A 12,937-nucleotide genomic window follows, 5' to 3' on the forward strand; every position below is an offset into this window, starting at 1 on the left:
TTTTGTAGAAATGGGTTTTATTTATCTCATTGGGAACTTTTAGAAATTTACACAAAATTGCAGTGAGGATAAAAGCAACAACAAAATATTTTTCACAATGAAGCACCTAGCCATCTGCCATTGTGTATATTGTAGGGAGAGAAATACCCAAGTGCCTGTCGGCACCTGGCAGGCACATGAGGGTCTGGCCTGCCGCCCTCATTGTCTTGGTAGGTCCTGGACCTGTTACCAGTATCAGGCAACCTTGCTTTGCCTAATCTCGCCTGTTTCCTTTCAATACACCACAAGAGGGCGGCCTTTCATCATAGTCTACTTGAGTTAGGCCCACAGTGAGCTACATACACTTCAGTAATTGAAATTGGATGTTGGAATATTATGTCAAAATTGTTCAGAGTTAATGAAATTCTAGGATTACAATTTCATCCCCAAAATTGTGGGACCAAAATGCATCCAAAAGGAAAGTCCTCCAAAAGGAATAGCAATGATAGAGAAGAAAACCTTCCAGGGTGTTAATGTGGCTCAGAAATAAAATACTATTTGTAGAAGGCTGTTGTTAAGTATTGGGAGTAGCTATTTCTTGAATTCATTCGTTGCAGCAGATGTAGTGTACAGATGTGTTGGCTTATTTCTGCAGACATGAAATTAGAAGATGGAGATAAAAAGACTTTTATTATCTTTTCACTTGAAGGTATCGGTAGGTACTGTATACAAGCAACAAAAGTTGAAGCAAGAGTAACACATTAGGCATATTAGTCACTGTGCAGTAATTAAAACCAATATCATAAACAAGCAGAGATTAGTAACTACTAAACAAGTCCCTCGGGTCAGACAGATGCAGTCATTTCTTTCTCTGAGCAACTCCCTTCTGCCATAAGCCACAGAGAGGTCATTAAAAGGAAAATATATCACTGAAGAGTTGGATGCTGTCTTGCCAGATTTAGCCCTAAAAATTTATCCCTAATAAGAGGAATTAAATTGTGTAGAGGACCTTAAAGATTATTGTCTGGCATCTTTCTACTTCTTTCCCTGCTTTATATCCTAAGTGGCCTCTTGAGCCTAATCAGACTTTGCCACGATAGCAATCTAAGAATCAGTTACATTTGATAAAACTATCCAAAAATATATGAATATAGTCTATTCTGTCTCGTATTCATACCTTGTGGAAAAGGAAAAACACACATCTTAAAAAAACACAAATCTTAAAGACTAAAGCAAGTCAAGGAAGTCTGAAAAAGAAAGCTTGATTTGGCTACATTTTAGAAGGAAATCAAGTCTTGTGAGTCTCATTTTCTGGCTTTGATCTGGTTGTCAGTTGGGATGGACTTGCCCAAATGATGGCCCACAGAAAGGCCAAATTTCTCATTTTTCTGCTCATCCTGCACTTCCTTTTTCATTAAGAATCCTGCTTGGAAGTTTAAGTCAAAGAGGCTACTTGGAGCAAAATACAGTGGAGTCTCATCCCAAATATTCTCCAGGCGTTTCTTCCATCCTTCCAGGATCTGAATTCGGGCATCTGTAGGAGTGTGCCCAATGCTGTATGTCAGTTGAGGTTCTAAGACTTGGAAGCCACAGAAATGCAGAATGCCACTCTGGGGATACACAAAAGCACAGAGAAGAGTCACAGAACAAACTCTACACAACCTGTACCATGTGCAAACAACAAAAGGTAATCTAGGTTTTCCAATGAGACACTCTGATATGGGGGCCTGAGGCCCCCCTGGAGAATCAGTTCTTAGCTATTTTCTCTCACCTGCTCTCTATTCCTAGCTGTTACCTATTTTAGCCTATTCAGCTGAGCTCTTTTTTAAATGACTCAAACCTTGAAACCCTGCCAGCCTGGGATCCTCTGCCAAAAATGCCGGAAGCTCTATTACATAAGGGAGTTTCAGCTTCTTGGCAGCTGACTCTTCCCAAGGATGTGGATGTGCCTTTCTCTGCCTCTCCATATAACCAGAGAAGTCTCAATAAACGATTCTTATAATTTATTCTCCCATATTAATGGTCCGCTATTACCAGTGGCCACCTCATTTGCTCTTTTCTCCAACCCTCTTCCTTAGATTATCTTGACAGTCCAGTGGCCAACCCCCAAAAAGCCTACCTCAGACTTCACTCTTGTTAGCTGAACTAAATCATTTCTTACAATTTTCTAATAGTTTGTGAGGCCGTAGCAGCAACTTGGAGAAGGCCAGAAAGCCTGGAGAGGGACGTCAGTCATCTGGAGAGAACTGGGGCACATGGCTATACAAATCTAGGGGTTGGTTAGGAGGCAGCAATGTTTGGATGTGTGCAAACATTGGACGTTTGGCCTGGGAAGACAAGCAAGGCCTAAAAGGGAGCTCCCTGGAGTTCTGAATAACTACGCTGCTCTCATCCTCACACCTCAGGTCTCTTTTCAGCTGCGATCTTGAGGATCTAGACCCCACAGGAAGCTCGATTAATTAATCCCCCTGAAGGTTCATTGAAAACAAGTAACCTGAATTGGCCAGAGAATGATATTCATGTCTCCGTGGATGCCCTGCAGAGAGTACATGGAGCCACTGCCCCCAGTGGTGATGGAAAGCACGGTCTTCTTATTCTGTAAAAGGCAAGTCGATATTACCCTCCTCATCACCATGGTGACAGGAAGTTAATGAAACAGCCCCAGGGAAAAGAACACACAAGTCCGCCCACGCCCACCTGCGAGTCCTGTTACTTCACGCACTGGTTCCTCTGAGCTACTCAGTGGAATTCCAGAAGTCACACCCAGGGCAAGCCCAGCACTCCCATTCTACTGGTGGCAAGTCAGGGGACTACAAAACCAGCGTGGACTGCTGGCACCTAAGGGGAATTCCGTTGTTTCGAAAGGTCTCCCCACGGTGCTACACGCCTATCCAAGCATGTAATCCAGGAGGCCTCATAATGTTTCTTGTGTAGTAGTTGGGTCTCTAAAAAACTAAGATATACTTTCTTTTTTTATTTTTATTATGGAAAATGTCATACATAGAGAAAATAGTATAATGACACTTCCACCGCCTACCTTCAACTCTCAGTATTAGCTTTAGCTCATACCCTTGCCCCTTAGGTTCCTGGGGTATTTTAAAGCAAGTCCTAAATTCATGTCTAAATATCTATAAAAACTTTACGGTCCATCTCTCCGAAGAGCCTAGCCTTAGTATCTAATTGTGTTCAAAACTCTGCCTCAGAACGGAATCTACCCAGAATCTAGCTGATGGAGAAAGCAGAACCATCCACCTACCCGGAAAGGTCCCTTGTCATACATGGCAGCATATGTGTAAGCAAACTCCCCTATGAGCACTCGCTCAAACCAGCCTTTCAGGATGGCAGGGACTCCAAACCACTGCAGTGGGAACTGTGGGACAGAGGACAAAGAGGTCAGCTCAGGAACACCACCAGCCCAGAAGGCGTCTCAGGTGCTTAGGGGCTGCCTGTGACGTCACAGAAGGGGCCCTTGTCACTTCTTGAGGAGTTAGCACATGAAAGAAAATTATTGTCCTTGGTCAGAACCTTAGGTTTATCAGGAATTCCCAGGAGAAAGTCCTGTGGGGTCTCTTGCCTGATAAAGGCAGAACAAGGACTACAGCAGTATTCTTCTTCTCCTTGACTTAGGATTTAAAGAATGACAAGTGGAACATGCCCACATGAGAAAAATTAGGACAGAGAAGGAATTTGGAGGACTTGATATCTTTCTCCGATATTTGAATGGTTATTGACCTACAGGAGAGGGGCAGAGGGGATAGGGTTTTAGAACAGAAAGAACACGAGATTGTGTTCTCACCCTGTTTCTGCCACTGACGTGATGCAAGACCTCTGCCACATAAGCTCCTTACTTTCCCTAAGTCTCCTGTCCCTCAGCTGTGGAAAGAGGGGCTTGAGTCATCTCTAGAAGCTTCTTATATTTATGACTCTGCAACTGTGAGGGGCCAGACCCGCAGCTGGTCCCTGTGAATGTCCTACAGTCAGAGCTGAAACTAGAATTGCTTGGCCTTGCAGTGTATTAAGAGCTTATTCTTCCTCTGGTTGTTCTTGGAGAAGTAAGGGAAGTGAGCAGGGGCCTAGCCCACATGCACATGGCACCTCGGTACGAATTAAAGTGCTCCTCTCCTCAGGACACTTTTTCCGTGGTGAAAGACTATCATACATAGTACACTGATTCTTCCAGAGTAAGACTTTTCCTGTCATCCGTTGGTAAGATGTTATAATAAGTCTACAGATCTGCAGTGTATACATTGCCCTTCGATATGTTCTATTTTATAGTGCACAGCCTGCACAGCGGTACTGATAATAAAGTAAACTTAGGCATCGGATAGAAGCTAAGTGAAAAGACCACTAAGGTCTGTTCCGATTCTGAAATATGAGATGCAGACTTGAAAGCTGCTCCAGCTGCCGCCTTGGCTGCACCAGGATAAGATGCAGCAGAAAACGAGCACCAAGAAGGCGTCCTATGGGGCACCGGCTAATGGCACGTGGCTTTGATCTATAACAGCAGCCCTGAGGGTCGAATAAAAGACCTACAAGTTTGGATTCTTTGCAGCTGATTGAATAATTGCAAAAACCACAGCTGGCATCACCCTCCTTGTGCAGTTTCCAGTGTCACATACATCCACGTTCAATATCAAAAAGCTGGTGAGAACCGGGAGAAGCAAAGCCACTGAGTCCCGTCTGGCATTTTCAGGAGAGAGGCCCGACAAGAAGCATATACACATCCAGGACTGACTCCTTAGCAGGGAGACAGCTTCCAGGAGAAGAAAGGCCCTGCTCTGCAGCTGGAACACATTAAGCTGGGCAGCGCGTCCTTCAGCTGGGAGGCTCTGACCGCAGAGGTCATTCTCCCACGCTTCACTCCACAGACCATGCGGGGTGCTGATGCAGAGAAGGCGGGGGGGGCTGCAAACTGCGAGAGATCCCACAAGGAATCACTAATGGAAGAAAAGCGCGAGGCTCACGTGTCATCCCTGTAGTCACATACTTTCAAAGAGCGGTACGGCCAGGTTCACCAGGTCTATAAATCTGTGTAAGAGCACATCTTTGAAGTCATCACCCTTCTTTTACAGAGAATGCGCTCAAGAGGGTAACTGACTTTTCTAAGATCACACAGCTAATTAGGTGACTGGTCTCGAGCAGTGAGAACTCAAGTGTCCTGACACCCCTTCTGATGTCCAACCACACCTGAAAAATCACAAGGTCTGCAGCTTCCAGCTTCTTTTGTTCGGCCACAATATCCGGGCTTAGACGGCCTTCTTTATAAGCTAGAACAGACTCGACAGGATACTGAAAGTTCCCAGGGTCCTTCAGTGTGCCTGCCGAGAGGCAAAAGACAGGTTGAAGCCAGAGGGGCCAAGGCTGGGCCATAGAACCCACAGGTAAGACGTGCCACAGAGACCTCATTAAAGGGGGGAGCTGCTCCTACCTGTGATGTCCTTTCTGGAGATGACGGGATTGAAGTGCATGGCGTACAGGTCCGACACAGTGACCTCCCATCCCTTCCTCTTCAAGGCCTCTACCGCAGCCTCCTTCATGGCATAGTTGAAGGATGTCTTCTCTGCGTGGGCCAGTACGATCAGTGCTCTTCTGGCTACTCAGGCACACACAAGGCACAGGGAAAAAATCAGCTACCAAGCAGCAAAGCTTTAGCTACAGGACGGCCAAGCCAGGATCAATAATGCAAGAGTTGACTTGAGGGGCGCCTGGCTGGCTCAGTTGGAAAAGCATGTGACTCTTGATCTTGGGGTTGTGAGCTCGAGCCCCACGTTGGCCAGAGAGATTATTAAATAAATAAATAAACTTAAATAAATAAATAAACTTAAAAAAAAAAGGGAAAGTCGGGGCGCCTGGGTGGCACAGCAGTTAAGCGTCTGCCTTCGGCTCAGGGCGTGATCCCGGTGTTATGGAATCGAGCCCCACATCAGGCTCCTCCGCTATGAGCCTGCTTCTTCCTCTCCCACTCCCCCTGCTTGTGTTCCTCTCTCGCTGGCTGTCTCTATCTCTGTCGAATGAATAAATAAAATTAAAAAAAAAAAAAAAAGGGAAAGTCGACTGTGTTAGGCATTGGGTCATGCAGCCCCCACCCTCACTGCAGCCAGAAACATATTTTCTCCTTAAAAGTACCAACGATAAAAGGAGGCATCTTAACTCAGTGGCTAATTTTGTTGGCATACTTAATTGGCTATCTGCATGAAAATGGAATTATCCCCTTAGAAAACTAATATAAGGTGTTAGGAGTCAGGATAATGGTTCGCCTTGTCAAGGAGTAGTAACTGGAAGAACAGAGAAGGGGCTTTGGGGTGCTGGTAATGTTCTCTTTCTTGATCTGCATGCTGATCACACAAGTCTGTGACAAGTCACTTCAAATTTGTGCACTTTTCAGTGTGTCTATTGTATTCAATTGAGTGGTTTGTTTGTTTTTTTCACTATCCCACAAACACTGCAGATAGAGCAATAAATTCCTGGCAGAGTAAAGATCCAAAGGGAGAATTTGTATAACCTCAAGGCAGAGAACACTTTTTAAGAAAGACTAGAGATTCAGAAACCATGAAGGAAAAGCTTGCCAGATAAAGCCACATAAAAATTAAAAATTTGTGTGTACCGGAAGGCACCATAAACAAAGTCAAAAGACAATCAGCTAGGAGAAGGTATCTGCAGCCCTTATCACAAAGGGTTAAAATCCCAAAGAATGCCTACAAACAGAAGAAGATAATGCAATAAGAAAAACAACTCAAGGTCTTCAGCACACTATTCACAGAAGAAGAAATGCCCATGCCAAAAAACAAAAGAGAGAGTGCCCTCTCCGGCCTGTCAGGAAAAGCACATTAAAATGAGATTAATATTATTTACCCATCAGATTGGCAAAACAGGAGCGTCTGGCTGGCTCAGTTGGTGAAGCCTGCAACTCTTGATCTCGAGGTTCTGAGTTCCAGCCCCACGTTGGGTGTAGAGATTACTTATAAATAAAATCTTTAAAAAAAGAAAAAAAAGACTGGCAAAACAATGTAAGACAAGCAACACGCAACACTGAGGGCTATTAAGATTGCAGGAAGACTGGCTGGAAATATGAACTGCCTCCACTTTTGGGGTAAGTAATCAGGCTGCATCTCTTAAAGTTTTAGAGACACATAAATCTTCTGGAGAGCCTGGGTGGCTCAGCTGGTTAAGTGCCTGACTCTTGATCTCAGCTCACGTCATGATCTCAGGGTTGTGAGATCTAGCCATGCGTCAGCATGGAGCCTGCTTAGGATTCTCTCTCCTCTCTCCCTCTGCACCCTGCCTCTCTCAAAAAAACCAGAAACATAAATCTTTGATCTAGCTCTCCAACTTTGGGGAATCTGTTCTACAGACTAAAAGCATCAGGACATAAGGATACACGAACAAGGATGTGTACTGTATTATTCTTCTCATCGGCAAACACTGGATATAACCTGACTATGCGGAGTGTTTGAATAAATTACGGTACATACAGACTACAGACTAGTATGTTGTTAACAAGGAAGAGTTAACTATATATAGTCACCCAGAAAGAAGATATCCATGATGTATCGTTAGCTGATAAAATGAAGTAAATGTGAACCCATGTTTATAAAAGACAAAGAAAGAGCATCTGGCTGACTCAGTTGGAGAATGCAGAGCTACATCTTGGAGTCATGAGTTCGAGCCCCAGGTTGGGTATAGACATTACTTTTTAAAAAAGACAAAGAAACTACATATATGTGTACGTAGATTTAAGGTATATAGGAATGAGGGAAAAATAGTTTTCTTAAGTAAGAGATGGCAAAGAGGTAGAGACAGAGGGGAAAGATTTACTTTTTTTCTTAGACCTTTTTTTCTTGGACCTGTTTTAATAAAGTTGTTAGAACAAGCATGCTATACTCTTACAAGAACAGCATTTATTTTTTTTAAGTTCTATTTTTTTAAGATTTTATTTATTTGAGAGAGAGCGTGCGCGTGCATGAAGGGGGAGAGGGGCAGCAGGAGAGGAAGAAGTACGCTCCCTGCTGAGCGGAGAGCCTGATGTGGAGCTGGATCCCATGACCTGAGCCAAAGGCAGACGCCCAACCGACTGAGCCACCCAGGCACCCAACGCTCTATTTATTTTAAAGTAATCTCTATACCCAACGTAGGGCTCGAACTCACGACCCTGAAACCCAGAATCCCGTGCTCCTCCGACTGAGCCAGTCAGGTGCCCCTTTTTCTTTATTTTAACTGAAGTTTATTTGACACACGTTACTTTAGTTTCAGGTGAACAAGTGATGCCACATGACTGTACGTTAGGCCGCACTCACTCCACGTGTAGCAACCACCTGCTGTACCACAGAACACTATTACAGCGCTATTGATTACGTTCCCTGTGCTCTACCTTTTACCGCTGTGACCTATTCCTTCCGTAACTGGAAGCCCTATCTCCACTCCCCTTCACCCAGTTTGCCCTTCTGCCCATTCCACTCGCCTCTGGCAAAGTTGCTTTGGGTTTTTTTGGTTTGGTTTGGTTTTGGGGGTGTTTTGTATTTATGGGTCTATGTCTTTTTGTTTGTTCATTATTTGGGTTTTTAGATTCCACATACAAGTGAAATACCATTTGCCTTTCTCTGCAAGAACAGCATTAATGGGCGCTTACTATGGGCTAGGGTTGGCTCGTCGTGCTTTGCATTCTTTTGCAGTTGTCATGGCAACGCTGAGGCAGCTACAATAAGTATCCCCATGTTATGGAGAACACTAAGGCACAGAGAAGTTAAGCAAGTTACCCAACTTTACCTAGTAAGTGGTGAAACTGGAATAATTTTAAAACATAGGAGCTCGTGTCTGGCTCAGTTAGAGGAGCTTGGGACTCTTGATCTCATAGTTGAGAGTTCAAGCCCCACGCTGGGTGTAGAGATTACTAAAAAAAATAAACATATATATGTTTATAGAGATATATACCTCTATCTATATCTATACCTATATCTATATCTAGAGACATACATAAATCCACACAAAAATGTGCAGGCAGCAGGGAGAGGGACCAGAGAATGGAGTATACCACCACCACCGCTCGGAGTAACTGGTATCACTACCTCGTTTCTTACTACTCCTAACAGCTGTGCTCACGGTGGGGGGAGGGGAGCTCCAATGAGAGCAGCTGCTTCGGGTTAAAATCAGCCAGGTGCCCGCTTCTCGCCCCAGCCTGCCGCACAGGAGTGTCGCCAAGCTGGCTCGTGGCGTTTCAGGCTCTGTAAACTCAGATGCAGTGGAATGTAAGTTTGATAAGGCATTTAAATGCTACGAAAGTGATTTATCAGCTTTGGACGGCCGGGGAAACGGAAAAGGAGCTCCTGAGGCTGCCTCAACAAATTCCTACCCCCTACTTTTTTTTTTTAATCAACTCCAGGATTTCCCACTCTGAGGAGAAATGTATTAAGTTCTGACGAGCATTTTCTCTGACTTACCTTTGCATTAGTTATATCAATGTTTACTGAATACTGCTTTGTCGGGTTTTAGTCTCTTGGCTTCCTAGCTATATATAGATACAAAGTGGTTTGGGGTTTTTTTTACTTCTTATCAGTGTTAACAAGCATTTCCTGGGCCGCCTGGTTGGCTCAGTCTGTTAAGTGGCTGCCTTCGGCTCGGGTCGTGATCTCAGAGTCCTGGGATTGAGCCCCACGTCGGGGCGTCCCTGCTCAGCTGGGGAGTCTGCTTCTCCCTCTGTCCTTCCCCCTGCTCATTCTCTCTCTCTCTCAAATAAATAAATCAAATCTTTAAAAAAAAAACAAAAACAACAAGCATTTCCTAAGCAGTAAAATATAAGGACACTTCACCTAAAATGAGAAAATCAGGGTATCTATCCCTTGCTTTCAAGGAGCTCATCAGCTACTAGTTATTGGATGCCTGATACCTTCAAACATAAGCCATGTGAGAAAAGACACAAACAGGAAGGACATATTTGCAAGAAATATAACTAACAAAGTTGAGTATCTAGAAAATATTGATTCCTGAAAGCAACGCAGGAGGAAAATGGTCAAAGGTTCTGCGTGCAGAGCAGAACATTCATTTGCAGTCAACAGAGCAGGCGTGCTGCTTTGCCAGAGGAAAAAGGTAAATGGGAGATTCACTACCCAACATAATAATATTAAGTCACTCGTTGCCAGGTCCTTTTTCATGGACAAACTTGCAGTCTTTGGACTTGAAGGGTTCAGTGCCCCTTCCTGCCACTTAACTAGCTACATGACAAGTTTGATTTTTCTCAGGATTTACCTTGAGAAAGGCAGTAAGACGTGCACACAAAAAACTAGCGGCGTTAGCCTGACAGGGGACACAAGGGACAAAATTTCCGAGGAAAACTGTTCACTTCAGGGCTGGCTGATGAGAAAGGGCTTCAGAAGGACCTGCCACTGAAGCTTTGAAAGACAAATGGGGTTATCATCAGTCACTGTAATTTAACATTCATTTCTTCTTGCCAGGCACATCCCTGATCTAACATATGCCCTTGTATGTCCCAAGGCTGAGGCTGTCCTTGCTAATTTCAGTCCCTACTTGAAATATGCTCCCTGTTTATCCCCTTTTTTCTGTGTTCTGAAGTCCCTCGTTCCTTCCCCACCGGATTTTGTATTCCATATCCACCCCAGCTGACTTTTTCTCTCCCTGTGCAGTGCTCATGTTCTCACTAACCCCTCCTCTCAGCCTCTCCACCAGGCTTGAGTGAGCACCACCTACCCAGCAGGCACTGCTCTAGGCATTTGGGATTACGTCAGTGTGCAAAAACACAAATCTCCCCCCCCCCGCCCCATAAAGTGTACATTCTGGTGGCCAAAGCATCCTGACTGTTTCGGGGGACCCGACCTCTGTCCTCTGTTCCTACAATTCTCTGCCTTCAAACTCGGGCCAATCTGAAACCAAGTCTTCACGAACGTTCCAGACTGCGCGGTATTCTTGTCCACCAGCAGTTTCATTCAAGAGCATTATAGAACTTAATGACAGAAAAAGATAAAGCTGGCAGAGAAAGAACGGGGTCATGGCACCTTGTTTTAATGTAAAGCACATCTAAATATCTTTACCAGTAAGAGATGCGTTACCCACACCATCATTCTGGCAGGAAGAATAAGCAATCGAGGGAAACCTATCACAAACAGAAGAAGAGCAGGCCTTTCTATCAGTTTTGTGCATTCTGTTTCTGGCTTCTGGGCGCTCTGGGTTCCTGAAGGAACATGGGCATGCCAGTCAGAGGCACCACGTGGTTGCAAACAAATGCTCTGGTTACAGAGAATCTTCTGTAAGATCAGGAAATCAGGAAATAACCCTTACCCTCTATCAGAGGAGGGAGGGCCCGTGCCTCAGGACAGCTAAGAATGAAGTAGAGAGAACCCGCCCCTAAGGTACACGCAGGAAGTCTTGCCAACTTCAATGCACTCTCTTCCAATACCCAGCTCAGCCCTTTTCACAGAGATTCTAACTCTAGTTTGCCAACTACAACAGCAAGCTCGTCCCTCACTTAATTTTTCGCAAGATGAGATTCTCTGTATGTGTGTTTTTGGGAAACAGAACTAGGTTCAGAGGGAAGGAAATTGCCAGAAGGTAGAGTTCTGTCCCAGTTGAGGAAATGGCTTTCTAAACGGTAGCATGGCCCCATCTGGGAAAGAGCTCCTGCGCCTGCAGGCGTTGCAGCTGGCGTGTCTTAAAGGCCATGCATGCATCCAGTAAACTTGTGGTGACCCATAAGGTCCCCGCGGATGGATGGTGGAGAGGGGAGCCTCTGTCATTCGAAGGGGACCTGACACAGGGATGGGGTTTGACAGATCCAAGGGTCAAAATCAAGACTGTCTCCTGGTCAGGCAGCCTGGGGCTGGTCTCTGTCCAACTAAAGGGGAAAATTTCCCCAGCTCCAGCCATCACCGGATCTTTTAATTTTCCTCTGGCAGCAGAGAATTCATCTTTTTAAATTCAATCACCTGTATTTATTGTAATATTAGCAACTTATACCAAAATGTTTTAAATTCTATAAGGCCAAACAAGGTGCAGCAGTGGGCTAGATCTGGCCTCGGGCGACCGGTTTCCGACCTGTTTTGGAGGGAGTTTTTCTGCTTCCGAGGTCATGTCTCTTTGAAACGCCCACCCCAGTTCGGGGGGATGGGGTAGAAACAGGAGCCCCCTTCCCCTAGTGCCTGGTCAGGGCTCATCCTGGGATCCTAATGCCTTTGCTTTTTCAGTTTTGAATCATGGAGGAAAACTGAGACCTAAGACCCTAGGAGCTCCCGCAGACACGGCGGCCGCGGGCGCCTCTGCTCCGGGGGCGCCTCTGCTTTGGGGGCGCGACGGCGTGGCACTCACCAGCCAAGGGCTCCGGCAGGGCGTTGACTGGCCGCGCTGCTGGTTGTCAGGGCGACCCTGGCCTCGGCGAAGTCCTCCCGCAGTGGCTAGGGCTGCGGGGTGCCACCTACACAGCGCCAGCCACTTTATACGCTCCCCGCGCCCGGCCTCCTGGAGCGGGGCCCGCCAGGGCGGAGCCGGGCCCCTCCGCCCCTGGGGCGCAGGGCGGGGCGCGCCGGGGCTGCGGTTCTGGGAGGGAAGGGGCGTCTGGGGGCTGGAGGAAGAACCCTGGACGTGGAAGATGGGGGCCCTGAAGAGGCGGGGGAGGGTGACGGGCAGGAAAACGCAGCTAAAGGGTCTGGGTGCAGGCGGGAGGCATGCCTATCTGGACTCTGTCCAGAAACCACCTGGGGACACTGGGGGTAAGTTTCCGGTGGAGTCCCCGGCGCGCCCCGCCCCGGGTGCCTCTCCCAGCCTTGGGAAAGCGCCTCCGCACGGAATGGGGCGGGCGCGGAGGAGTGTACGTCGTTGTGGTCCTTAAGCCTCAGATTCGCTGAGTCACTGTGACTCTAGACTTCGATTTTGAGGGCTGAGGTAGCCTGGGATACTTACTCCAGGGAAAGGGAATTCGTTTCCTCCTTGGCAAGGTTCAGATTCGGCTCTTGGGGGT

The 12,937-nt window shown here is 46.2% G+C and overlaps 1 protein-coding gene across 2 annotated transcripts; it reads right to left on the reverse strand.

Moving 5' to 3' along the window:
* On the reverse strand, positions 1–12,619 carry NQO1 (NAD(P)H quinone dehydrogenase 1). 2 transcript variants are annotated; one of them, XM_034638628.1, is made up of 6 exons: positions 12,289–12,619; positions 5,408–5,572; positions 5,167–5,297; positions 3,236–3,349; positions 2,474–2,575; positions 1–1,589 (listed from the first exon to the last, which is right to left on the reverse strand). In XM_034638628.1, exons 2-6 carry the CDS (start codon positions 5,514–5,516, stop codon positions 1,284–1,286), a joined length of 762 nt encoding a protein of 253 aa, XP_034494519.1. In that variant the 5' UTR covers positions 5,517–5,572; positions 12,289–12,619; the 3' UTR covers positions 1–1,283. The 2 variants fall into 2 exon arrangements, with proteins under 2 accessions (XP_034494519.1, XP_011228662.1); XM_011230360.3 differs by lacking the exon at positions 12,289–12,619 and adding an exon at positions 6,832–6,890.
* Between the last annotated feature and the right edge of the window lie 318 nt (positions 12,620–12,937).

This window comes from Ailuropoda melanoleuca, chromosome 12 (genome assembly GCF_002007445.2).
Source record: "Ailuropoda melanoleuca isolate Jingjing chromosome 12, ASM200744v2, whole genome shotgun sequence".
Classification (NCBI taxonomy): Eukaryota; Metazoa; Chordata; class Mammalia; order Carnivora; family Ursidae; genus Ailuropoda; species Ailuropoda melanoleuca.